Consider the following 27207-nt stretch of genomic DNA (forward strand, 5'->3'; position numbering starts at 1 on the left):
TTTTGCGGGGAACGGAGATGGGAAGAAGGTAAAAATTGGCATGGCCGACTGTAGCTAGATGAAAATATACAAATCGGATGAAAATAGTTAGTTTATCTAGTGTTCATAAATAAATACCCCTATATCTTAATTAAACCAGTGATGATAGTATGGATGTGGTAAGTAATCACAAATTTCTGTTTATCTTTAAAAAACGAGACAGGTAGTTGGTTCTAAACTTGTGGATCTGACATTTCCTTTCACTAGTCATGAGATTTTAACTTTAAATATGGTCTACACATAATTGAAAACCGTTCATCTGCTTAGATTTTGTTTTTTGTAGAACAACACTCTAGATTACTTTACCATTGTCCACATTATGTATATCGCACATTAATCTAGTATGTCTTTGACAACTTCAGACTTTAGTTGCCCATGGGTGAAATTAAAACAGTTAACAATAATGAACGGTCTTCTTAATAAAATTTTGTATCAAAATTCACTTTAAAATATCTTACTAAAGTTAATTTAACTATTTTTATATCTGTATAAATGGTGCTATTCATAAGATATATTTTTCATCCTTTATGTAGATCATGTTTGCAATAAAATATAACAATATTCATCAATAACGTTGTTTTTGATTAAATATTTCAATTAGTTGTAGTAATATATATATATATATATATATATATATATATATATATATATATATATATATATATATATATATATATATATATATATATTATATATATATATATATATATATATATATATATATATATATATATATATATATATATATATATATATATATATATATATATATATATATATATATATATATTATATATATATATTATATATTATATAGTTGAGCCTCTTTATCTTGAATAAAGAAACATGTAAGGATTTTGTTTGCTCTTATTGGTGTAAGTGGCTAGGACAACATTGTAAATTATTATATCCAATTTTAGAATTACATTACTTTTAACAAAAATTTTAACATACTTGTCACAGGTATTGTAAAATACCTGTAATATTGTAAAATTTAATCTGATAACTTCAGTTTACTGCTTGCTGCTAATTGCTATTTATATGAATTTCTAAATAGTGAAAATTATATTATATACTCTTGTTTTATACAGCTCAAATATTTTACCTATCATAAAAAAGTACCTTATTTAGCAATATACAACTTTGTTTTTTATATATGAGTAACATATTCTATGAAATGAGGGCATTTAATTGATTATTGCCTCTGTAAAAAATAAAATAACCTGTATATAAGTAACATCAAATTTTACATTTCCAATAACTCTACTAAATAATATGATTTATTATAAAACAGAAAATAAGCTCAAACATACACTTTTTGAATTTACTAAATCAAAGTTTGAATATTATAATTCAAAGTCTATTAGTGTTGTTTTGTAGTATCAGAAACTAAACTATTTGGATAAAGTATGTTAATTGTTTTACTGTTATTAGAAGATCATATGATTTAATAACCTCTACTGGATTTCCAATTTTTATTCAGTATTTGGCTATTTACCCTGAAACACAAAATTCACTCCAATAATGATATTTATGTAATCAGCATAATTCATTATATGCAGTTTACACTATTTTGATTCAAAGAAATTCAGGTATTATGGGACTTTAACTTGATTTTCAATGGACAGGAATTAATGTAGTAATTTTATATTTCAAAGTTTGCTACAACCATACAGCTGAAATATATATGTTAAATTTGTGAAAATAACCAAAGATTTTAATTAATGATCAGATTGAAATTCTTACATTGCTAAGTTTTATTTGAATTTCCTGAAAGTACATAACTGAGAAAAAGAGTAGACCCTACAAAAATTAATAAATACACATATATTCTAAATAATAATAATGTTGTTAACTTTATATATATACTCAGGTATTTCGTCCTCATTAATTACTATTTTTTCTTCCTTTTCATTAGGAACTTGATAGGGTTACATTCAACATTCTTCTTCAACTATTTTGGTAACTTTCCTTGTCGTACCAACCTATTTCTTTACAACAAATTTACAAATACTGCAGAAAATGTGCCCGTATCTATTCATAATATATTTCAAAGAAAAATTCTGTTTGTGAAACAAATCTGACCATCTGACAAAAATTTAATTAAGAGATTATTTGAAAGCCATGTTATTTCAAAAAAATCTGAGACTTGTTCAGTGCAACAGATTGAAATTTGGTTAATTTAAATGATTGTTTTAATAAAAAACTAATAACCATTTTGTTTTCAGATAACGTGAACTGGAAAAGGCGTATAACTCTTGATAGTAACAATTGGCCAGCTTTCAATTGTGATAATGTAGTAAAAACTAGTGTTATTTTCAGATCAGTGTAAAGTGAGTAGTTAATAATGTCTTTCTTCAACAATATTAAAAAAGTTCTGCACTTCGGCGGCAATGACGCGAAAAAGAAAAAAGTTTATAATAATGTGCGTATGGAATGTGATCCAGAAGAATTCTGGGATATGATAGGGGAATTAGGAGATGGAGCTTATGGAAAAGTGTACAAGGCTCAACATAAACACACAGGACAGTTAGCAGCTGCTAAAATGTGCAGATTAGATGGAGAAGATGATCTATCAGATTTCATGATAGAAATTGATATTTTATCTGAAATTAAACATCCTAATATAGTCGAACTTCATGAAGCTTTTCAAAAAGAGCAACAACTGTGGTTGCTTATTGAATACTGTGATGGTGGAGCATTGGACAGTATTATGACTGAATTAGAAAAACCTCTGAATGAAGTTCAGATAGCATATGTGTGCCAAAATATGTGCAAAGGACTGCAATTTTTACATAAATCACATGTTATTCATAGAGACTTGAAGGCTGGAAACGTATTACTCACCATGGCAGGAGGAGTTAAATTAGGTAAATCTTATTGCATTATTAGTTATAACATAATTATTTAAATCCTGTAAATGGCCTTGGAAATTTGTACATATACCTAGCTTCATTGGTAAACACATTAGCATTGTAAAATGTATAAAAAACAAGTTATTAATAATTACACTTACAGGAGGCATCAAAATTTTCTTATATCTGTTGATTGGAAAACCGTTATTGGTAAACAAATTACATTTTAAATAGTTTCTGTGACTTACAATATATACACTATCATAATATATACTAATTTTTTTGGAACATTTAAGAGGTGTATAAATTGACTAAATAGACTGAGGGTGCTACAGAAAAGCAATCAACAGATGTCAAGTAAAATAGAGTAAAACTGAAATGCAATTGAAACTAAAAAATTATAAAAAGAATTGCGTTGTTATGTATATTTATTTTGTTCTCTTTAAATACAAGACAACTCGGTAGACATTGTAGGTGATTCACACATGGGTCGCCCATCAGATAAATATTCACATGATTGCTGAATCTGTTTGAATTGATAAAGAATCTGTGTGAGAAATTTCGTAATAATTGTAAAAGGCAAAAAGTGTGTTCCAAGTCCAAAAATTCTCACATGTAGAAAATTAGAAGCTTATCAGTATTGCTATTGACATTTTATTACCATTTAAAATTACAAAAACTTATTGAAAATGATAACATGAAAACGAATTGTAGATGTTTCACTTGTGGTGGGATACAGAAAAATCATAATTCAAGGCAAGTATTTTTTTTAAATGATTGGATTGTCTACTTTCCCTGGTTAGTAATTATCAAACTATTAATCAATCATACTAGTCCTGAAATCCATGAAGAAAAAGATAAAACAATCTGTCTTGTGGGTCATACCATGAGTTTATACCAGTTGAGATGTGTTTAAACAAGTTTAGCTTTTTAGTGTTAGACAATTTACCTTATTCTCCACTTAACTTCTATCCGTTTCCTAAGATAAAATCTAGAAGGTATCAAGACTTGTGTTCATGAAACCTGAGTGAAAGAGAAAGTGAATGCATTCTTAAGGAGCTGACCTTAGAAAATTTCCAGTGTCATTAGTTGATAGCCACACCTCGTATTGTATTGTAAACATTGCTATATTGGCAAGCGCAGGAGTATATATAGACATTAAATGGGAAAAAGTTACATATCCATTAAGGTGATTAAAGATAATTTACATTATCAACTACCGTCTTTGTTGGATTATCCAAGAAAAATGGAAAATGCTAATTTTCTTCTATGCGACCTATCATCTATCTACCTTTCTCAAATTTTTGAAAAATTGATTTGAAATTTGCTATAATATGTCAAGTGAGATTTTAAATGTGTAAAGTTTTTTTCTAGGCCACCTCTGATGTCTATTTTAATTCAAACTTTTATAATACGAGTACATTGAAAAAAATCAACTTAATAGAAATACTAGTTCAATTATACATTTTAATTTGATTTGTATTTTTCTGTAAAAAAATAATCTTTTTATGTGCATTTTTTTTAAACTCTAATCCTGAAAATATGGAAAATATGAAAAATGGAGGGAGAAAATAATTCAATTTAAGAAATACATCTAACACAAACAGAATTAAAAAAATTAAGTAAACTTTTTAATCAAAATTTAATTATTTTTGAATAAGTTAACTGTTAAATAATTATAATTTTTTTCAAATTGGGGTTAGATAGTAATTAGAATCATAATAATTAATTTGTTAGGTTCGTTTTCTCAACTCATTAAATGCACTCCCAAAGTTTTTAATTTGCTTTTCTAGTACCAAATATTGTTCTTATTTTCTTACACAAAAGTTTTTATCAAAACTCCTTAAATATTTTATTTACATAGAATATCATGCAAATTCTTTATCAGATTAATGATAATCCAAATAAATTATCTGTAGATTTTAGTAAAACAATATTAAGTAGCAATAAACCTAATATTTTTTAATTGTAAAGTATTCATTATTTAATAGTTATGTTGCAATAGATGTGACTAAAAAAATAATAATAAAGAGTGGGGCAGAGCAACTTGCTTATTTGACTTTATCGCCTGGATTGGGAGGTAAATTTTTGTGTCACTTTTTCAGGAGTGGACGAGGATGTAATGCTTAATCTTTTTTGGGAGAGATTTTACTAGTGCCACATGCTCATAACCTTGTAATATGTGCATTTCATGTCCATTCCACAAATAAACAAATTAATGGAATATGGTGATTCCAAAAAGATAAATCTGGACTGTCATGATCAGTATGGATACTTTAAAATCCTTTGTTTGACAGTCTGTTCTGTAATCTCCCTGCTCTATAATATACTTCTGCTATTGGGTTTTCTGCTCATTTTGTGAGAACGACTATCCACAAAGAATTTAAATGTCCATCCATACAAATTACCATAGTATTGTGTGGTTCTGTTGGCCGAGGAACTCCATGTAATGTGCTTCTTATGATGCCTTACTATCCTCTTGATTTCTATCATCAACATACCCATCTATATGCTGGAACGAGTTAAATGAAATGTATTGTGTTGAGAATAATGAATGCAATCTACCTTATACTACATATACATTATAAAATTTAATTGAATTTCAACATAAGTGAGTTGCTATGCCTTACCCTGTTTTATTTGAATAACGTTTGTAACAGGGATTAAGTAGGCGAAAATTGAGAGATACCTTCTATTATGAGAGATTAAGTTGTTGCATACTATCAATAGGGTGGATAAAGCCAAGCTAGCAAGGAGTTATGTTGTCAATGAAAATCACATATATGCAATAAGGAAAGCCAAAACAGGAGCCTATAATTTTCCTTTATTGAATGTAAATTGTAAATGTACATTTATTGTAATATAGAGACATTTTTAACCTTAACATTTGTAATAATTGAAAACTGTCTTTTAAGTGTGGAGATAACTATATCATTAGTTTGGTCAATAATATACACAAATGATACTTCTTAGAAAAGTAGATGAAATTTGGAATATAAATATATAGGTAGTTTAGAAGTAATATATACATACATTACTTCTAGTAGCCAGCACCAGCTTAGAGATCAATACATATATATATTGACAATTCTCAGTATGGAGTGGCTCATTATTAATAGTTACATAATACCTATATAAATGAATAGGTTCAGACATTACTATTTACAAACAAACAAATGCATTATCAAATAGAATTGTTTTATAAATAAACCAAAAAGTGGAAGTATTACATTCTTATCTGCCAAACAAATTTATAAACAAATGATAAAGATGTGTCATTATAATATCGAGTTACCTATAAGTTATACTGCTGTGGTGCTTCACTATTTCAACACTTCATATACACATCTGGTAGAATTTAATAACAAATTCAATGAATAAAGCCATATTTATCTTATTCCAACTATGTTTAAGTTAGATAAACATTGAAGAAAGTGATTAAACAAATAGTAACTTTACAGGAGGGCAAAAAATTTGAGGATATACTTACAGTATCATTTTCTGAAATCGCTCGAGAAATTAATATTCAATTTTTTCGGCTTAAGCTGACAGAATCTTATATAAAAACATGCATTTAACTCTGTCCCAGTAATAACCACAATAAGAGAACCAATGTAAATAATCTATGCATTGATGTGCATGGCAAATTAGCGATAATTTAAGGCAAACTAATATTATCTTATCACTTGCTTGTAATTCTTCCTGTTTTAAATATTTGAAAAAGACGACTTGTAACATATTTTTCTTAAATAAAGTGCTTACTTCCAAAATCTTTCAAAATTAAGGCAACCTACAAAATAACCACTATGTAGACAGTAGACAATTTTTAATTCATTTATTTCAAAATCTTTGACTTCTTTGGTATAGTTGTCATTTCCACCTTACAAAGTAGAATGTAATATCAATATCTTCTTCTGTTCTTCTTGTAGCTTCCAACCTTTTCCATAACATAGGTTCAACTTGTTGAATTGGGAATGTATGCATTATAACATTTTCAGATCTGGGCGTCATCTTTTTATCTTGGCAATAATCCGTGAAACGTTTCCTGCAGTGTTGATTTACTTTAGTAGTTTATCGAACACCTGGACAATATTGCTGACCATTTAAATATTTTTCAATAAGTTTGTCCTGAATACAAATAAGAAATGAGTTTCTTGCTCACATTAATGAACATAATGTGCTATTCAAACGATTTCATATGTAACATGTTGGTAATAAGAAAATATTATACATTCATAAAAATTCTTCAAATTTAGGCTTCCAGAAAAAAAGTATGTTTGCCTCATAGTAAAAGTACATTTGACCTATGCTCATTTTCCTCAGCCTAATGCTTTGACCAACAATCTATATGGTCGTCCCAGAATATATCATTTAAACTACTTCGTTAACAATATACTTACTATCTATTTTTTGTCAATACTTTAGATTTTATTAGATTTATTTCTGATCGACTGAAAGAATGTGTCTAACAAAGGGCATCAAAATGTAGAAACCATTAAAAGTTAGTCAATGCTGATAATACACAAATAAGAGAAAATAATAAATAATGGAAAAAAATTCTCGTTATTCATTCAATATATTTATGATTAAATTTAATTTGCTGTATATAAATTGTAACTGAATTGACATCTATCCAAGCAACAAAGCATTTTTTTGTGTATTGAATTTAGGATATTAGACTTCTATTCACTCTACTAATCTCAATATCTTTATATCACTCTAGTGCATATGAAATTATCTTTTTTGAAACTGCTTACAAGATTTAAAAGAATTTTCTGCTAACAGTTGCAACAAAATTTAATGTAAGCTGTAATAATATGAACACAAAATTATAAATCCCAAAAATAATCATATTACTAATGTATATTTGCCGAAAATATTTGAATATTTTCAAAATATAAATGTATCTATATCTGAAAAATCATAATATCACTAAAAATTTTAAATATACCATTTTCGATTAATGATCTTTACATACATTATAATTATCTTTTATTTTTCAAGTATTATTTTATGAATTTGTTTTATAACAATACATTTCCTTGGTTTCAACCAACAAACCACTGGTTTGCAAACAGACTCATTTTCTTTTTTAAAGAGAAAAATCTCAAAAAAATACTTGGCATTGTGACAAGAAGTCTTGCCTTCTATCAAAACACTAAATACAGATACAGACCAACACATTTAAAAGTCTTTGTGTTATAAGTATTTTTTTACTATTTTGTAAAAAACTTTTTAAGACAGTACTTGGGCAATACAATTCAACAGTATGAAGAAATATGTAAAAAGGAAAGAAGGAACATAATCTTAATCTGGAATTCTTTCGATTTTGAATGCAAAGAAATTCCTCGGAATTATTACAGAGTTTAAATTTTCTAAACAAATAATCCTTTCACGATTCAATAAAACGCTGGGTTGCATTCTGAGAAAAAAGAGAAACATGCAATGTACTTTAATACATCATATTATGGAAGCTATCACTAAATCAAAATTATTTTATATTATACCCCAGAGATTAACAAGGTCGAGCAGATTGCCCTGATTATTAGGTTTATCTCTATTATTCCAAAAAAATACCATTAAAGAACATCAAAAATTGTAATAATGAATCCAATATGAGAGATATTGAAAAGATACATTAGGATAAAAAGTCCACGGGCATTTTATGTTATAGTATTGATTCTTCAATATTCTCAAATTTAGTTTGAGTTATTTTCATTTGAAATAATTTTTAGAAAAAAAATATTAAAATGAACTTGAATAAAATGAAATCTATTTTATTATCGTATACTTTGTACATGCCAAAAGATGTTCCTATTTTCTAAATATTTAATATTAATTTTAAATGTACTATATTTACTGACCAGCTGATTTCCTACTGCCATTTTCTAATATTTGCATATGATAAATCATATTTCAAATATTCTAACACATAATAATAAACGTTATTAAAATTGTATAGTAACCCTCTTATTTTGATCCAATTAAGTGTTCCATATTTTTATTTTAACATTTGTTGACATTTTTCACTTATGTTCATAATGACATATAGAATTCTTATGATTAATACCAACTACAGAATAACAAATGTAACTATATGGTATTGCTCAGTTTAACTCTACATCTAGGATAATTGTGAATAAATATTTCAGATAAAGTTCATGGTGATAAAATATAACTATTAGTGCTTTTTGAAAATTCATTGAGCCGATAGAAAATAACTTCTTTAGTGCTATTAGGTGTTGCAAAATAAATATACCCTATATTGTGGAAACAGGCACACAGTGCCCTGTGTTCTAATTTTTAAAATTATAAATTATTTTATCACCTCTTATAAAAACTGAGTTGTTGAACTTATCGCCATACCCCGTATATATAAATGTAATGGAAATAATGAACGCACAAGTCAACAATTACACCTTTAAAGATATGCTGTGTTGCCAAGTTTCACTCTGGTTCAGAGATGATTGGAAATGAATATTACAGAAACAATTTTTTTTTTTAAATTATTGTAATATTACTATTTATAGTAATTTATGTATTAGTGTGTTTCAAATATTAATGCACAAAAAAGGAGAAAAGTATACTGTAATTTTATTATTTCAAAATTGAAAATTAAGTCAAATTGTCAATTAATTTTTATTTAATTGACATGATCATGAAAAAGAAATATCTGGATACTTAATTAATTACAATTAGTATTGTATTTTTATAAGATATTATGAAAATTTAGTTTAGAATGTTTTGATTCGCTAGAAAATGACACCTTGAAGTTTGCTAGTCATAATAATTGATATATGTCAAAATTGTGAATTAGTATCAAAATTTTCATTTAAAAGTTTTAAAAATCGGTATTATTGACGAAGTGAGTTTCATAACTGATAAAATGTCACAGGAAAACGAGTGCCTTTCCTCGGAATATTCAAAAAATTGTGGAAACACAGAAAATAAGGATACATTTAGATTGAGAAAGTCATGTGAGCTCCAAGAAAATTATGAACATGGATGTGATGCAGATGAAACTATTGTGATTCGTGACGACCATTCTATTGAGACTATATGCTTAGACTCACCACATATGGATAATGAGAATACAGAACTAGAAAGCTTCAGCATGCCAGGTCAGTTCAAAGACAATGAAGGTACATATGAACGTACTTGTGATGCAGATGACTGTATTTTGATTCGGGACGACCATTCTATGGAGACTATATGCTTAGACTCACCACATATGGATAATGAGAATACAGAACTAGAAAGCTTCAGCATGCCAGGTCAGTTCAAAGACAATGAAGGTACATATGAACGTACTTGTGATGCAGATGACTGTATTTTGATTCGTGACGACCATTCTATTGAGACTATATGCTTAGACTCACCACATATGGATAATGAGAATACAGAACTAGAAAGCTTCAGCATGCCAGGTCAGTTCAAAGACAATGAAGGTACATATGAACGTACTTGTGATGCAGATGACTGTATTTTGATTCGGGACGACCATTCTATGGAGACTATATGCTTAGACTCACCACATATGGCTAATGAGAATACAGAACTAGAAAGCTTCAGCATGCCAGGTCAGTTCAAAGAAAATGAAGAAACATATAAACGTACTTGTGATGCGATTGAATCTATTGTGATTAGTGACGTCCATTCTGTTGAGAGTATATGCTTAGACTCACCACATATGGCTAATGAGAATACAGAACTAGAAAGCTTCAGCAAGCCAGGTCAGTTGAAAGAAAATGAAGAAACATATAAACGTATATGTGATGAAAACTATAAAGAAAATATCTCTAGCAATTTACGTAAATCAGTTGACATATACGAAACTTTGACTGGTAGAGTGATTGATATCAATTGGGCAAAATCCGCATTTATGTCTTTTAAACGGAAATGGTCTGAATTATCCAGAGAGTCATGCGAGTCCCAAAAATATAAAAAACAAAATGTGTCTAGAAGTAAGTTCGACGATTCTGGTAAATCATTTGAGATTTGTGCAGGGTTTTCTGGTGGAGAAAATGAAAAAGAACCTGAAAGATCAAGCAAGTCATGTCAGATGCAAAAAAATAAAGGAAATTATAAACGTTGCCAAGCTTCTGATAAATGTTTAGAGATTTGTAGAGGATATTTTTACGACAATTATGATAAAACAGTGATTTGCTTAAATTGTTCTGGAATAAGAGGTAAAAGGTGCCAACACGGAATTGAGGCAGTTGAAGGATTTATACGTGATAATAAGAAAGAACTTACAGAAGAACAAGCCGAATTTTCTCGACGCTATGAGCCACTCCCCGATGATATTAACTTTGATGAAGTATTTTACGACTGTTTGTGATTTTTTCTGATGTGTCTAGCAAGGATTTCTTTTTGATTTGGTATATGTTTTTTATGAAAAATATGTATTTAATAAAATTATATAAAAAATAATTATACCTTTTGTTTATCTAAATTATGTGATATATTTACTGATGAAAGGAAAATGTATTAAATATACATTTAAATAGCTCACAATCATTCTCTAATTCTACATGTTTTCTTGAATTAACAAGTCTTTTGTTATACACAACTCCCATATAAACCTTTTGGGATGTTTTGAAAAGGATGGAGTAGATTTAGTAAATTGCCAACAAAATTATGAATATTTCATATAAATAGTGTTGTCTATAGGAGGCAACTGAAAATGAAATCTTCAACTGCTAAAATCAAGTCTATACAGTCTTATTTTCTCAATTGATCAAGTACTTTGAATCGATGGTATAATTTTTTATTCTTTGATTACCATTATATTCTAAGTTGTAATTGAAACTTGTGATTTTGCACTTTTCTTAAACAGATAATCAAATTTGTGTGTCTACAATGGTCCAATAGTTGGTAAGATATCATTTTGGCAGAAATAAGCAACAGATATTTTGCAATTTTTATGCGAATTTTGTTGAATATAATAAAATAGGATTTAATTTGATCTTGAACCTTCTCAATTACGTTAATAGTGCTCTGGTATACTATTGAATGAATTTATTGGTTTCAATTCTTCTAATTGTTGTGATACTACAGGTAAAAGTGATATTGGTCAGTAAGATAAAACTTCTTGTGGTTCATTTGGTTCAAGTATTTTAATATCACAGAATTGTTTATAAAATGTGACTTTCTATGGGTGTGCACTTCGTTTTATTGCAATAAAAACTTTGTCTTTAATTGATTCACTCACATTTTTTACTTCAAATGAAATGTATTTGAGTATTTATTCTGGTACACTTATCATCCTCATTTGGCATTAGTAGGTTTTAAAGGAAAGATCTTTTTCTGTACTATTATTTGTTAATACACTGGAATGAGCAATAATCAATTAGAGTTTTGAATTTGTGGGTGGTAAGTAACAGTATCTAGCTCTATCTTATTTATAAAACTGACAGTTTTCCCAATTAAGTTCTTTATCGGCTGCGAACATTATAACTATTTTGATCAGTATTTTTTATTTATATTATTGTGCTATATATGATTTTTTTCAACTGGTTTAGAAAAAAAATAAACTACTTATGATTTCGATATTCGAAGTTTGTATAACGAATATGAAAAAATATCAATGACAATATTTTTCAGCTGATTTTGGAGTTTCTGCTAAAAATAAAAGTACGCTTCAAAAACATGACACATTTATTGGTACTCCATACTGGATGGCTCCGGAAGTGGTGCTGTGTGAAACTTTTCGTGATAATCCATATGATTATAAAGTAGATATATGGTCAATGGGTATTACTCTGATTGAGTTTGCCCAAATGGAACCACCCAACCATGAAATGTCTCCCATGAGGGTATTGCTCAAGATCCAGAAATCTGATCCGCCCAAATTAGAACAGCCTTCAAAATGGTCCAAGGAGTTCAATGATTTTTTAGCAAAAGCACTTATAAAAGTAACAGTATAATAATGATCACATAACATTTTTTGCTAATTACTTTTCATTATAGGATCCTCAAAAAAGGCCGTGTTGTGATGAACTTTTAAAACACGCTTTTATCAACTGTACATTGGATTCAAAACCCGTCCGTGACTTATTATTGGAGTACAAAGCTGAAGTTGTGGAAGAGGAACTTACAGATGATGATCCAGAGGTAACTCTTTTAGATTATATAGTTTGATATTGATATAACTCAGTAAAATATGTCCGAAAAAGTAGCTAAACAAAGTTGAGTTGTAGAGTTTCATATTTCCAAGATGGAAAGGATATATCATTATACTTGTTAAAAATGAAGTGTAGAGCAGTTTCTAGCTGTAACTTTGAAAAAGTTTCTATTACATGTGTGACGCACTGAAATTCAGCTTCAATCAAGCTTTCCATACATATCGTAAACTGATTATAATGCACCTTGTATAAAAATGTTAACCTTCTCATTGGAAACTGCTAGGAGCTATTGTTATTTATACACATCCTGGAAGTATCCTCTTAATGATTTAGTTGATTTCGAAAAAGACCTATTGTGTTTATAAATTGAATTTGGAATGTCATGTGTTCTCGCTCAACCTTAACAAAACAATTGATCTGATCGTTTCGAAGATACACTTTTTAATTAATTTTTTAAATACTTTCATGCTCAGCATGGTAGGAAACATCGAAAACATAAAGAACTTTATCAGAGAATTGGTAAGTGTATGCAAATAAGAAAAACATATTCCCGTATTTATAGAAGCAGTTAGTAGTTGTGTAAACCTTATATTGAATATTGACACAGAGAAGTTGACTGGAGGATGTATTTTAATATTTTAATTGACAACTTTCCTGTAGATATGATACGGTCTAAATATATCTACAGTGATGTCCCATAGTAACTGATTAGTAATTTAGCAATAGCAGCAATCATTTAAATTATTTATAATATTATTGATCAAAAAGTGTAGTTTTATTGATAAACATCGCTGTCTGTTGATGATTTTTTATCCAACTTGATATTCCGGAATTAATTCTTTCTTGTAGGATTTCTATTTCTAATATCACGTAGTTATTTGTGACAATAAATTTTTTGAATTGATTAAACATACTACAGGTTAAATGAGAAAACGTACATTTTTAAGTGGCTTAAGTTAAGTGACTTCAGATTACACAATGATCAACAGCTTTTTTCAATTTCAAGTTGTTGTAGTAGTTGTAGCATTAACTTTGCTATTTGCATTGTTATATTCCAATTTTTCATTGCTTGTTTATATTTTTCATCGGAAAACAATAAGCCAAATGGATAGAACTTGTCGTTGGGTAAGACTCATGCAATTTTAGAGCATTAGCTTATAAAACTGTAGGTTTCTGAATAAAAAAAATGGTATATAATTGACTAGTTCATTATATTTATAGGAATACAAAATCTATTTCATTTGATTGTTCAACACTCCTCTGTGGTTGTAATTGTCAGTATTATCATTGCTTGATTTTTTTTCTTATGCATGCGGCTCTCCGGGTCCCCCTTTGCCTGATATTATTGCTGAGGTGAGAAAATTATATCGTATTGTCTTTTTTGTGTTTATTGTGCATTTATTCATTATTAGACTGTTTACTTATAAAAATGGCTTGTAGTGTTGTAACGCTATTCAAAGTTACCTTAATTTTAAAACCCTCTCATAAAAATTGAATAATTGTTTCACATCAGATCTAACTAGGTATATTCATAAATAAAAAACAAATCAAGTTTTAATCATTTATTGTATTCTCGACATTCAAATAAGAAATAGAAGATGAAGATAAATTATTTTAACATGAATTTATGGACTTATAACCAATGGTATATATAATAAATTCTTATTAATGTTACACCTAATATTGATAATTAGATAAATTGGAAACTCAAAAAATATTCATTTTGATCGATTTAACTCAAGTATTGATCTCAAGATTATTTCAGTAAAATAATGTTAACATTATGAATATGGTCCTCTGTTCTAATAAGTAGCACAACTGGTATAAATGGTCTCTCCAATTTTCTGAAACGTTTTGTAATAACTATTATTATTCTAAGAGTAGAATAGTTTAACAAAAAGAAATATATAATAGACTAAATTAAAAAAAAAAAATAAACGAAACGTCGCTTTTAGAAAACTTATCATTAAATGAAGATATAATAAAGTATTGACGTAAGCTAATATTATTTCTACGATAGTTTATGATGTTGGCTTTTTTCCAATTCAATATTAATTTTAAAGTTACAGAACTATACCGTTTTAACAAATTTCTAATGAAACAATCTATCAGATAAAATATTGCTTTTGTATAATGAATGTATGTTTATCTGCATAAACATTTATTTTTTTTGCTATACCATGCCACTTCTATAATTCTATATTATATTATATATTATTACTGCCAGAGGCTCGTTGTTAAATCTTTTAGAAATTCCACGAAACGCATGAAAGTTAAATTCTTGAAATAATCAGATTCCGCTTATTAAATACTGAATAATATTTGTATTTAAATTATTATAATAGAAATGAATTTTACTGATAAAATATCGAAATTCAAGAAAAACTGTGAATCATAATTATTTTTCATTATATCAAAATCGAATCGACACCTAACCAAATTTATTTCATTTATGCTAAATTGCCAATTTACACTTAAGTTTCACTAACAATATTTTTTAAATATTTTCAGGACAACCGAACATCTCAAGTGCCTCTGGATATCGAAGATGACTCTACATCTCTAAAAAGTAATGAAGTTGATGGTAAAGGTATTTATTCGTTTAATTTTTACTTCATGATTATTTCATTGGTTAGTTTAGACAGAATTAGCTTTTTTAATTTTAAACATTCAAAAATTTGTTTGAATGAGGTAAACTTGTTACCTCATTCCATTCCAAAAAAATAGAATGATATATGAAATACATAAGCTTGATCGGTTTTTTCATTATTTCAGTTCTTGAGTCCATCTCCACAACTCCGCCACATATTCAAACCGAAATAATTGAAAAAGACAAGGAATTCAAAAAACCTGTCTTTATCGAAGATGATAAACAGACACCAATCACGTCAGCTATACCGACATCACACACGGACAAAAAACAAGTGAGTTTTTATGAATGAAAATTTGTACAATTCACAACTTGAGTAAAATGTATTATAATGAAAAAATGAGGTGATTACATGTAATTAATATAACCCAGGAAAATCTTACTTATGTGTAAGTACTTGTGTAAAAAATGGAGCAAAGATGCTCCCGACTAATTAATGTTTAATATATCATAAACATGTTAATTGGACAAAGACGAGCCTAACTGTGTAGTCCCACCTTGATATTCTAAAAACTTGATTTGAGTTTTAAATTTACAAACAAATTAGCCGATCAAATTTAAATTTAATTAATCAAGTTTAAAAATATTGTGTAATTGGATGTTAACTTCACAGTGGCTGCTGATACTAGATAGAAATAAAATAAATAGAAATAAAACATAAAAATTGAAGTATACCAGATCTACCATACACTGCTCAAACACTGCCGCAATAAAAGGCATTAAAAAGTCTATTCTACATATACAAAATGCAGCATTAAAGAACACATAAATGAGAAACAATAGGTCCAATAATGAATCTAATATGCAATAAAAAAAATTATTTCAAAGGATTGTTTTACCAAAAAACGATAATGAATGCAGTAATCTAACTCAAACGGTTAAAAAAGAAAAAAGGAAAAAAATAATCAGCTAATCAATTATATAATCAGTAATCCCAAAAAAACATGTAAGCACCGATAGACTGTAGAAACGACAAAAAAGTTATTTAGTATTTTTATTGTTGAAAAAAACGTGTGAAATGCTTAAAAAATATAACTACTTTTTGTATGAATAAATGGGAACCCACTGCATAGAAAATAAAATATTAACTAGAATATAATGGAATATTATATCTAAATATTTTATTAAAGGTTGACAAAAAAGAAGAAACACAAAGGAAGACATCTCGTGACAAGGGTAAAGCTCCACCACCACCTCCTCTACAAACTCAACGATCAACTAGTTCAACGTCTTCAGATAAAGAATCACCATTGCCTGAAAAAGAAAAATCTCTGGCTCCACTTCCACCACCACTTCCAGTAGCACTTTCTACACTACCCACACCTCCATCTTCCCCTATTACTCCTCCAGATTCCCCGCTAGAAGCTAGTCCACTTCGTGTGCATAACTTTCCTCCTAATGTCCAAGAGGTTGTCAGAACTAAGGAAGATGAACTTTCCATACAATTGCCATCTTCGGAAAAGGCATCAACTAGTACGACTTTACAAGAAGTAACATCCAGAGAGAAAGTGAAATCTGACGAGATCGACAATACTGTAAACATATCCAAAATAAAACAGGCTCTAGAAAATCATATAACAAAAAGACTTTCACGTGAGAAAGACGAAAAAACTACTCCTCTAGATAATGACAAATTAGTTGACATGCCATTAGATAAGATTGGAGATATTGTTACTGTAACTAGTTCCAACACTACTACCCCTGATGATAGTTTACATCTTGTAGTTGTCTCCACTCCCCAATCTGAAAGGAACAAGAATATGTCTACCATTACTATTAATTCTAATTTGCCGGACACATCGAATAGTTTAGCTTCAAATATTAGCCAAGTAAGTGAAAAAAGAGAAATATTTACTCATATATTTATCTATTAAGTTTTTGTTCATTGTGAAGGTTATTCTGAGATACTCCTCAATGTAGATTTGGAGGTTTTATGGGAGATCTTCATAGACTTAATAAAATGTGCCTTCAATAAGTTGTACGATTGTTGAATGGATAAAATTGCTATATCGCAAAGGGTGAAAGATGAATAGAATGGAGCACATTGATATGTCTTATGATACATCACACTCCTTAGGACCCATTTTAATTTATGCTAGGAAAAAGCCATTATCATTTGCTACAATTTCTCTTGAGTGCAGAGTATGCTTTTTGTGATTAGTTATAAAAATCTTTCTATTAAATAAAAAAAGAAGTTCTAAAAGCTGTTTTTCCATATAAATCTTTCTTAAAAGTTTGTTTATATTAAAAAGATTGTTACTGTCCTTATATCAAATGCATACTATTTACTTCATTTAATCTATGGTAAAGTATTCTCTAAAGCTGACAGGAATTGTAATTTGTCGTGATAGTTTAATTTTAGAACAAGATCAAACAGCCTGTGATATTTTTCGGTTTTTGTTGAAACAAAAGGTGCAAAAAAGTTCAAGTACATTACAAAAGGGTAAAATTAGCAACCCGCACCTTGTTTATTGTCAAATTAAACCTTTTTTTGAGGTTCAGATTTAAAAAAATATTACTTAAAAATCTGATTTATTTAAATAGATTTCTCGGTATGCAAATTTTTTAATGAAGCAATACATTAGGAAAAAAATACATCTTTACGGTTTTTCACTTGTAATACATGAATTCAGAAACACTTTGGATATCGATAGTATTTAGCACAAATTTATTAACAACATTAACATATTTTTTTAGGTGACGGTAGTGACGACACATCCTCCTGTTATAATCGATAATTCTCTTCCACCGAGAGCTTCCTCCTCTTCGCCAAGCAATAGTACCAGTGAAGTAGTAATTGTAGCGAACGAAACTAATAAGACTCAAATAGAGTCATCAGATGACGAATTCTGTCCATCACTTGATTCACTTGAATATCCTCCACCTACAGAATTCCGTGACAAACCTTTGAAGGTTAAAAAGTTGGATGAAAGTGAAGTTATGATAACAGATTCGAGTTATGTTATTAATGATTCCGGGCTAGATGTTTCTGAAGAAAATTCGAAACTTTTGGATACCAGTCACGTTTCGGTAGTGAAAATAGATGAAGAAAAAGTTCAGGTAAAGGATTCGACATCGTATTTAAGTGATAAATCGGCGGATTATCGAGGTTCTACCAGTGATTTATCAAACACTTCATCTGGAAAAACGGGTAGTACAAAAAGTGACTACGGAGATGAATATAAGGGTACTCATATTATTTTGGATGGATCTAACGCCGAAATGCTTGATTCGAAACCAAGAATGAATGGTCAAGTTATTCATTCTCATAGCCGAGAAGATATTTACAAGAAATCTCTCAATGGCAAAATGTATGCAGAAAGCTTTGAGTCGGCTATGTCTGATAGGTATGTACTTAAAAAAAGCAATGGATGTCATAACTAATCTTTTATTAATAATTTCGTTAATTTTATATGAATATATTTTTAGGTCACATAGTGATTGTGGATCAGTACGAAGCAATGATTCACACAGAAGACCTATTTCGGGAGCCAGTAAAAGTATTGAGCAATCTGATATTGAAAGTATTTCTTTAGCTAGTCAAGAAAGTAGAGGAAGTAATGAAAAGGATGATAAACGATACCTGTCAAATGGTAAACAATTTTTTATATATTTGTATATATGTCACAAAAAATTTATATATTACTGTTCAATAGTAAATTGAATAAATTCAAAATGGAAAAGATACTTGTCCATTGCCAAACAATAATTTATCATCTAATGATAAAAATGTGTCATAATACTGAGTTACCTAGTATAAAGTGACCCATTGATATTTGCAGATTTGTCTACACAGGTCCCATTTTTAAAATAACTTTGTGTATCAAATTAGCGATTGAATTAAACATGTACCATATTGTATATTATTAGTCGGTGCATTATTAGAAATACTAAGGAATGTATATCAAAACTGAAAAGTAGTTTAAATTAAACATTATAAATGTGTTAGATCAAAGATATTTCACTAATGAAATAAAATGAAATCATAAAAATTATAGTCAAAACTTCAGAAACATTGATATTTATTACACTGGTTTACACCAAGGGGTCATAGTTCTTCTTGAAAAACTAAATATTTCTGCTTCAGACTTACCTGTAACATCGTGTTTTTGATTTATCTAGAGTGCAAATAGTCATTATATAAATACTCCCCCAGCAAAATTATTAAATAAAGTGTTATTTGGATCAAAATACAAGCAATTGTCAACTAACAGCCCTTTACATTTGAAATATTGTTGACTAAAATTAAATAGAAAAAGAAATAAAAGCATGTTCAGAGTCAAGGTGTAATTCATATCTTACGAAAGTGTATATGCTATTAAAATAGTCACTGCAATTGTTTTTTAAATTTTGTTCCAAAATCACTTTTTACATTTTTTGTGGAGTCTGTGTATTGCATAAAATAATTGTTGAAATTGAAAAATAGATTAATTTTTTATTAGTAGAAATTTCATTCCATCTCCATACAATAATTGTCTGGAATCAAAATGATGCTTAAATTTTTTTGGGGAGTGTGATATATGTTATATCTTTGAAATTTTTTCCCAAATGAGAGTTGGGCGATTAGTTAAAGTAGCACTCATCCCACTCGAAATTAAAAACATTTTTGTCACGATAACACCAATAATTCAAATTACTATTTTTGAGACATTGTGAAGGTGAATTTTTGACGAACATTGCCTTGAAACAAAGCTCTTTTCCTTCATAGATTGATGGGATGTTATGAGCTATATTATTATCATATTTCAATATGTATTTAAAGTAATTAATTTGTTCCTATGTGGAGATAATTTGGCAAAATATACATTTTTGCTTCCAACTTTTATTGATTGTCACCGAACAATTGTCAAATATAATAGTATATAATAGTATATAATAATATAAATAGCGACTTACATATTCACAATTTACTGTTGCTCACATTTCATATGTTGATTCTTCGTATGTGTTTCCTGTGTACAACCAATCATTTAGTCAATTTCGTTTTTAAAGATTAAATTGATTTAATTTTATAGATTTAGATGAAAATGATGATAATGCAGTTGTATTACGTAAACCTCCTAAATCCAAGTTGGAAACGATAGCAATGCAAAATCGCAAAACTAGAAAAAGGACTAGAAAATTCATAATAGACGGTGTTCTCATTACTACCACCACTAGTAAAGTTATATATGGAGATGAAGAAAACTACAATCTCAGTGATCCTCACAGTGATAGAAAGCAAGAACTCAGGGAATTGAAATATTTACAAAAGCAAGAACAAAAACAGTTCCAAGATTTAGCAACAAAGGAGCAATTAGCAATTGAACAACAAGATCGAAAGTTTGAACAAGAAAGACAGAATCTTGAAAGGACTTACGAAAATGATCTTGAAATGTTAAGTAAACAACAGAGATTACAAATAGAAAGAGCTGAAGCTCAACAGGATGCGGATTTACGGGCGACTTCTAAAAAAATCCGTGCTGAGCAGGAAAGAGATCTGAAACAATTTAGAGAGAGTCTTAAGGCGGAATTAAGATTACTTAAATATGAAATAGATATGTTACCTAAAGAAAGACGCAAAAACGAATTTAAGGTTAGGAAAGATAAGATGGATGCTGAACATCTAGAACGAGAAAAAAGCTTTTTAGAAAAATTGAATGAAAATCATGAATCTTCTTTGAGGAGACTTAGCGATTCGCATAGGGAAAAAATAGCTCTTATGGAGCGGCAATTCCTTCAACAAAAACATCAGTTAACAAGGACAAGAGAAGCTGCACTTTGGGAATTAGAAGAAAAACACATACATGAGAAACATCAACTGATAAAAAGACAAATTAAGGAAATTTTCATTCTCCAGGTAAAGTTAATGTTTTTAAAATTTAATTTATGTATACATCTATATAATTACCTCACAATGTAAAAAAATGATAATTGATTGGAGTTTTTGAGGAAAATGAATCTATAACAAATAAATTTTTGAAATATTACAACTTAATTTCTGAGCCATAGCTGGTGTAATAACTATCTGTATTAAGTAATAATTCAATCAATTATTTTAATTGTTTATCAGAGGCATCAAATGCTAACAAGACACGAGAAGGAGAAGGAACAAATTAAACGAAGAGCTGCCAGAAAAGAAGAGGAATTGTTAAAAAAACAACAAATAGAGAAAAGATCGCTGCCAAAGAGAATAAGAGCGGAAATGAAAGCTAGGGAAGCCATGTTTAGAGAATCTATGAGAATATCTATATCTGGAACCAGTGATCCGGATTTAGAAAAAAATAGATTTAAGGAGGTAAGTTTTTTACTAGATAGAATTGAAGTATGGTTCATTAGTATTAGTATGTCCTTTGGAGTATCAAAGTAAACTTATCGGGAGCTGCATTTAATGTAATATCCAGTATATCACTTTGAATTTGCTGTATTTCTCCGTTACAAAAATGTTCATTTATAATATTTTATACAGGGTATTCATTATAACTAGTTTTTCATGAAAACTTTAACACGTTCAGCGCCCTATATAATTTACATTAGAGCTATAATTATTTGTTTAGCTAAAACAATTATAATAATAAAAATATAGGTAATATAAAAGAACATCTTCATATATTTTTACATTTGACCGTAAACTTCAAAAAACTGATGAATATGACTATAAAAATAGACTAAGGTAATTTTTTATTTGTCAAGTTCCAAGAAAAAGAGAAAAAGCGATATCAGGCTGAACAGCAACGTTTTGAATTGAAACATCAACGTCAACTGGAAGAATTGAGAGCTATGAGTGATGCAACCATCAAGGAGCTGGAACAACTTCAAAATGAAAAACGAAAAATGTTACTTGAACACGAACATCTCAAATTGAAGCAACGAGAAGAAGCATTTAGCATCGAGTTGAAAGATTGGAAAGGAAAACTAAAACCTAGAAAACAGGTATATATATACTTTTTTCAGTTTGAGCCTTATTTTATTTGATTAGCCTTTTTTGTTGTTTATTAATATTGATATTTTACTCACCTGGCAAAATTATTGTTTGCAGTTAGTTATCGCCATGGAAATTTTTATACTATAAATGAAATTTTTAAATGAAAGCGTATTACAATTTTATATTCTTGATATAAATGTACCATTCAAAAATAATGCCATCGTTCTTTTCTCTTGGCCATGAGGGCCTGTTAACTTTGGGTTGCATTTCCTTGTAGTCATATAGTAGAGTGCTTTGCAAGCTTATCTGTCGTTCCTAATAAATTGTTATAGAATATTGATATTTATCCTTAATCTATAAACATGGTAGACTCTCTGGTTGTAAAAAGATGGAATCAGCACCCAAGAATTTATCCCCTTCAGAAAAACTGAAAATAATTTTCTCTCCTACAAAAAAAATATAAAAAATCGCAATTGAAAGTTTTTCTAGTTTTCACTTTGTGTATAATAAAATTTTCTGTTCTAAGTTTTCATTAAAGTCATAACTTCTATTTTTTCAAATATGGATTTGTATATGTTTCATGATATGTAGAAAAGGTTCTATGAAAATTTGAAAACTACAGAAATGTTATTATTTTAATCAACATATTTTCCACTATAACATCTCTAACTGATGAAAACTGAAGAATGGGGTGCTTATCACAACAAAGAGTAAATAATATGTTCGAAATTCGTAAACCTGTCTCTGAAAATAATTATACTGGTAATCAAATAAATGAATGAATAGAATTGAAATTTTGCAGCATATTCACAAACACTCAATTGTTTAGTAACATATAAAAGTGCATTTAATATTTGTTGGAAGTTCTCCTTACAAACCAACTTTGTTTTAAGCATTACTGGATGAATTTTTAATTTGATTGAACTAGCATTCAACTACGAACTCTTAAGTAAGTAAAATGACACTGAAGCTAACTTGAATTTTTTTTATAATTAAGTATAAGAATTTCCATAGGTATTGTGTGTTAATGTCAATATCACGCTATACTAACACTGCACAACTTCTTGTAGAAACTCGAGGAAGAATTGTACAAAGAAATACGTTCGGCCAAATACTCCAGTCACCTCCCTAAAATTTCTTTCCCAGAGCCTGGCTCTTCTTCAACTGACAACGTACCTGATAATAGTATTGGTACTAAATCTAGTGTTAATGATGATAAGACGGCATCGTCAGTACCGTCAAGCCCCTTTGTGACTGATGGTCACAGACACAGTTGGGGTCATCAGAGGACGTGGAGCACGGGAGTTATATCTGAAAAGAATTTTGCTTTTTCTCCTCCTTCTCTAAAAGACGATTCCGCTGCTTAGTTTTGTCTGTTGATCCTTTTCCTGTTTGGTTTGTTTTTTAAACTCTATCTGTACTTACTAATTATCTAGTTTTGTTTCTTTGAAATTAAAATCAGAGAAAAACAATTATTTTTTAAAAATCAAATTTTTTATTTTTAAAGAAATAAAATACTCATTTGTTAAGGAAAAATAAAAACAAGAGTATTTCAACGGGTTTAAATATAATTACCATATCAAAATAGAATCTCCAGAAATTGATGTTGTACATAACTAAGAAACAGTTTAATCACAAATTTTACTTTGTTATAGTTCCCTATGGCATAGCCTGAATTTCTATATCTTGTTGGTTTTATTCTACCAAATGAATTATATGATTAAACAAGATATTTTTCTAAAACTCAATCCAAGAAACATAATAACAGAATAGAACAAGGAGGCAATGACACAAAGGACCAATTTAATAATAATTCTTTCTGCTCCATTGAAATTATTTTTTACATTCACAAAAGTATTATCTATATAAATTCAGATATTGAGTACGTCAAGTGTGATACATATAGTTTGCCTTATATATATAGTTTGCGATATACTTTCAATTAGTATAAACAATATTATAAGTGTTAGCATTTTGGGGTGTTAAATATTAGATCAGTGTCCGTTAATTAAAATTCTCACTTATTTATATTGAATTTTCTAATTTATGTATTCTTTGTTTTTCTCTCATTTTAAAATTTCATAGAAGTTGACAATCTTTTGTCTAGTTAAAAAAATGAACTAACTAGCTAATAAATACTTTCATAGTTCAAGATTTGATTCAAGGTATTCAGAAAAACAAACCACCGTTTCTCCGATGTTTGTGTTGTTTTTTTTCCAGTTGTTTGTGTTCGTTTTATTTTTTGTTTTGCTTTACTCCCTTTCACTGCTTGTTTCAGTGGACGTATTACATTCAGGTTTGTATACAAGCTTTATTTCTTCTCCTAAATTATTTATAATATACTCTTTCTGAAAATAACCATTAAATATTAGTCATCTGTGATAGTTACTGATTATCGAATGTTGTGGATGAAATTTCGGGATAAATCCAGATTTTTCAGTTATAGCAGATGTGAGAGATTTTATGTCTCGTAGTAGCTTACCGAAGAGTGATTTGTTTAATGCATGCATCTATGCTGTTCTCTAATTTAACAATTTTTATTGATTAACGCATTTTTTCACCAAAATTCAACATCATAGTTTCAAATCGCTGTTGTACTCAAAATCGCAATGCAACCTTGAGCAAAGCTAAATTAGTTGCCACTCTTTTTATCTCCTGTAGCAGATATCCAGGCACAATGTTTATATTTGCCATTAGTAATGTTATTTTTTTGTATAAAGTTGGTACGTAGCTAAGTAGTCAAAAATGTATATGGAGTTGAGTAAATTCTAGTGGATACCTTACAATAAATAAAAATGGATAATTATAAGTTCCCACACATCGATATTAACTACGATAATAAATACTAAACTAAGAACACAAGTTTCAATAATTTATTTTGGAAAGAGTATATTTTAATAAAATTGCCATCCAATATAGCTAGTTTCTGGAACCATTGGTGGTTATACTGAACATGCTTACACTTCCACTACACCAAAAATCACAAATACACTATATGACGCGCATTTTTATAACCATGTTATTTTCTTGAAGTTGATTCGTTTTCTGAAGAAGATAACTTACTAAAACGCACGTCAGGCAGTGTAATTGTGTGTTGGCGAATTGTAGTAAACAGTGTATTCAATATTCAAATATAGTATAAAAACTGTTATTCAAAATACCGTAACTTTAACATAAATCATATTGAAATATTGTCTTTAACGGGGACATCTTATATAGTTTTTTAATTCTACAGTACCACCAATTATCTAAAAATTTAAATTAATATATGAAATATTTTCTTTTCAACCTTATAATATATAGTATTGGAAAAAATGTACGATTTCAATGTGAACAATTATTTCGAAATCTAGAGTAAATTTGTATAAAATTTTGCGATCATTTATAATAAGCTTATTGTTCCACTCCACTTTTTGAGTACCTCGTTAGAATCGAAATCGATTATTATCAAAATGAGGGTGGGAAAGTATTCGTAGATATTTGCTTGGAATATTTTGAAATGAAATGTTCATCATATAAACAACTCAGAAAACATTTCTCAAAGATGATATACATCCAACAATTTTGTTAAATTCTGGGAAATAAGATCAAAACTGAGAATTTTGAGATTCCGCCGATATGATATTGCTCTTGGGATTTTTTTTAATTAGATTGAAATGAGTTTATAGAGAAATTCCTACGTTTTATTAACATAAAAAAATTTATGGATACTAAATTGTGTTTAGTACAAAAAATATCAACCTTAATGCTATTAACATTAAGGTTGAAAGTCCAAGCACCTAAATACAATGTAGATAAAATAGATTTTTATTCTTTTTTTTATTTTCATTTCCAAATTTCAGAAATTGGAGGAAGCATTTGCTCAACAACTAGAAGAACAAGAAAGAATTTATGGTCCAGTTACTCCACTAGTTCTGCCTACGGACTTGCCAGATTTTAACTCTGGTTCAAAAAGAAGCAGTTTTTCATCGGATGGATAATTTTTTATTTTTATAAATAGTTGTCCGTTATGAATTGGATAAATAGTAAAAAAGTGCCTGCTTATTATAACTTAGGAAAAAGAAAGTGGTAAAATATACTTTTTATGTTTTGAGATGTACATCCATACTGTTAACACTATAAGTATGCTTTGAGCAACATACTATAGTATTCATTTCAAATATATAAATAAATATATGTACCTCCTTCTTGCATACCTGTTCCATATACAAAATATTAGTTGAAGATGTAAATATTCTTTTTTGCAGACTGAGTATTTTAAACGATTTAAACTCCATGAAGTGGATATTGGAAGGATTGTAATTTTATTTGTACAGTAAACCCACAGAGTTCAAATACCCTTTATATTACCATAATTTGGAAAAACGTAATGTTTATTAATTTTTTCTAATTAATCTAAAATATATCATTAATTTACTAGATTTACGCTTTGATTGTGATTTAATATTCATACAAAGTGTGGAAGTTTTTTCTTGCAATAATACTTATTTATAACAGTGATGATTTACTATAATATTTATAACACCATACTTTAATATTAAATGTTGTTAACCCGAACTCTTTTATTCGCCTTTTTTTCTATCTAGATCCTTTTCATTACTCTAAAAATTTTCAGTTGTTTTAACACGTGAA

General features: G+C 28.6%; 2 protein-coding genes across 3 annotated transcripts in view; one reads left to right on the forward strand and one right to left on the reverse strand.

Annotated features, from left to right (window-relative positions):
- LOC130451827 (serine/threonine-protein kinase 10) lies at window positions 1-27132 on the forward strand. 2 transcript variants are annotated; one of them, XM_056791114.1, is made up of 13 exons: window positions 1-158; window positions 2268-2909; window positions 12501-12811; window positions 12867-13010; window positions 15533-15611; window positions 15797-15945; window positions 16802-17500; window positions 18369-19018; window positions 19101-19264; window positions 20687-21510; window positions 21724-21948; window positions 22344-22583; window positions 23646-27132. In XM_056791114.1, the coding sequence occupies exons 2-13, from the start codon at window positions 2387-2389 to the stop codon at window positions 23940-23942; spliced, it is 4305 nt and encodes a 1434-aa protein (XP_056647092.1). In that variant the 5' UTR covers window positions 1-158; window positions 2268-2386; the 3' UTR covers window positions 23943-27132. The 2 variants fall into 2 exon arrangements, with proteins under 2 accessions (XP_056647092.1, XP_056647093.1); XM_056791115.1 differs by having other exon boundaries at window positions 26418-27132.
- LOC130451828 (leucine-rich PPR motif-containing protein, mitochondrial) overlaps window positions 20164-27207 on the reverse strand; it is a 28229-nt gene continuing 21185 nt past the window's right edge. The window contains exons 15-16 of the mRNA XM_056791116.1: window positions 22668-23021; window positions 20164-20623 (exon numbers count right to left, since the gene is read on the reverse strand). The gene's annotated coding sequence lies outside the window, so the exon portion shown is untranslated. The remainder of the gene's footprint in view (window positions 20624-22667; window positions 23022-27207) is intronic.

The sequence above is a fragment of the Diorhabda sublineata genome, chromosome X (genome assembly GCF_026230105.1).
Source record: "Diorhabda sublineata isolate icDioSubl1.1 chromosome X, icDioSubl1.1, whole genome shotgun sequence".
NCBI lineage: Eukaryota > Metazoa > Arthropoda > Insecta > Coleoptera > Chrysomelidae > Diorhabda > Diorhabda sublineata.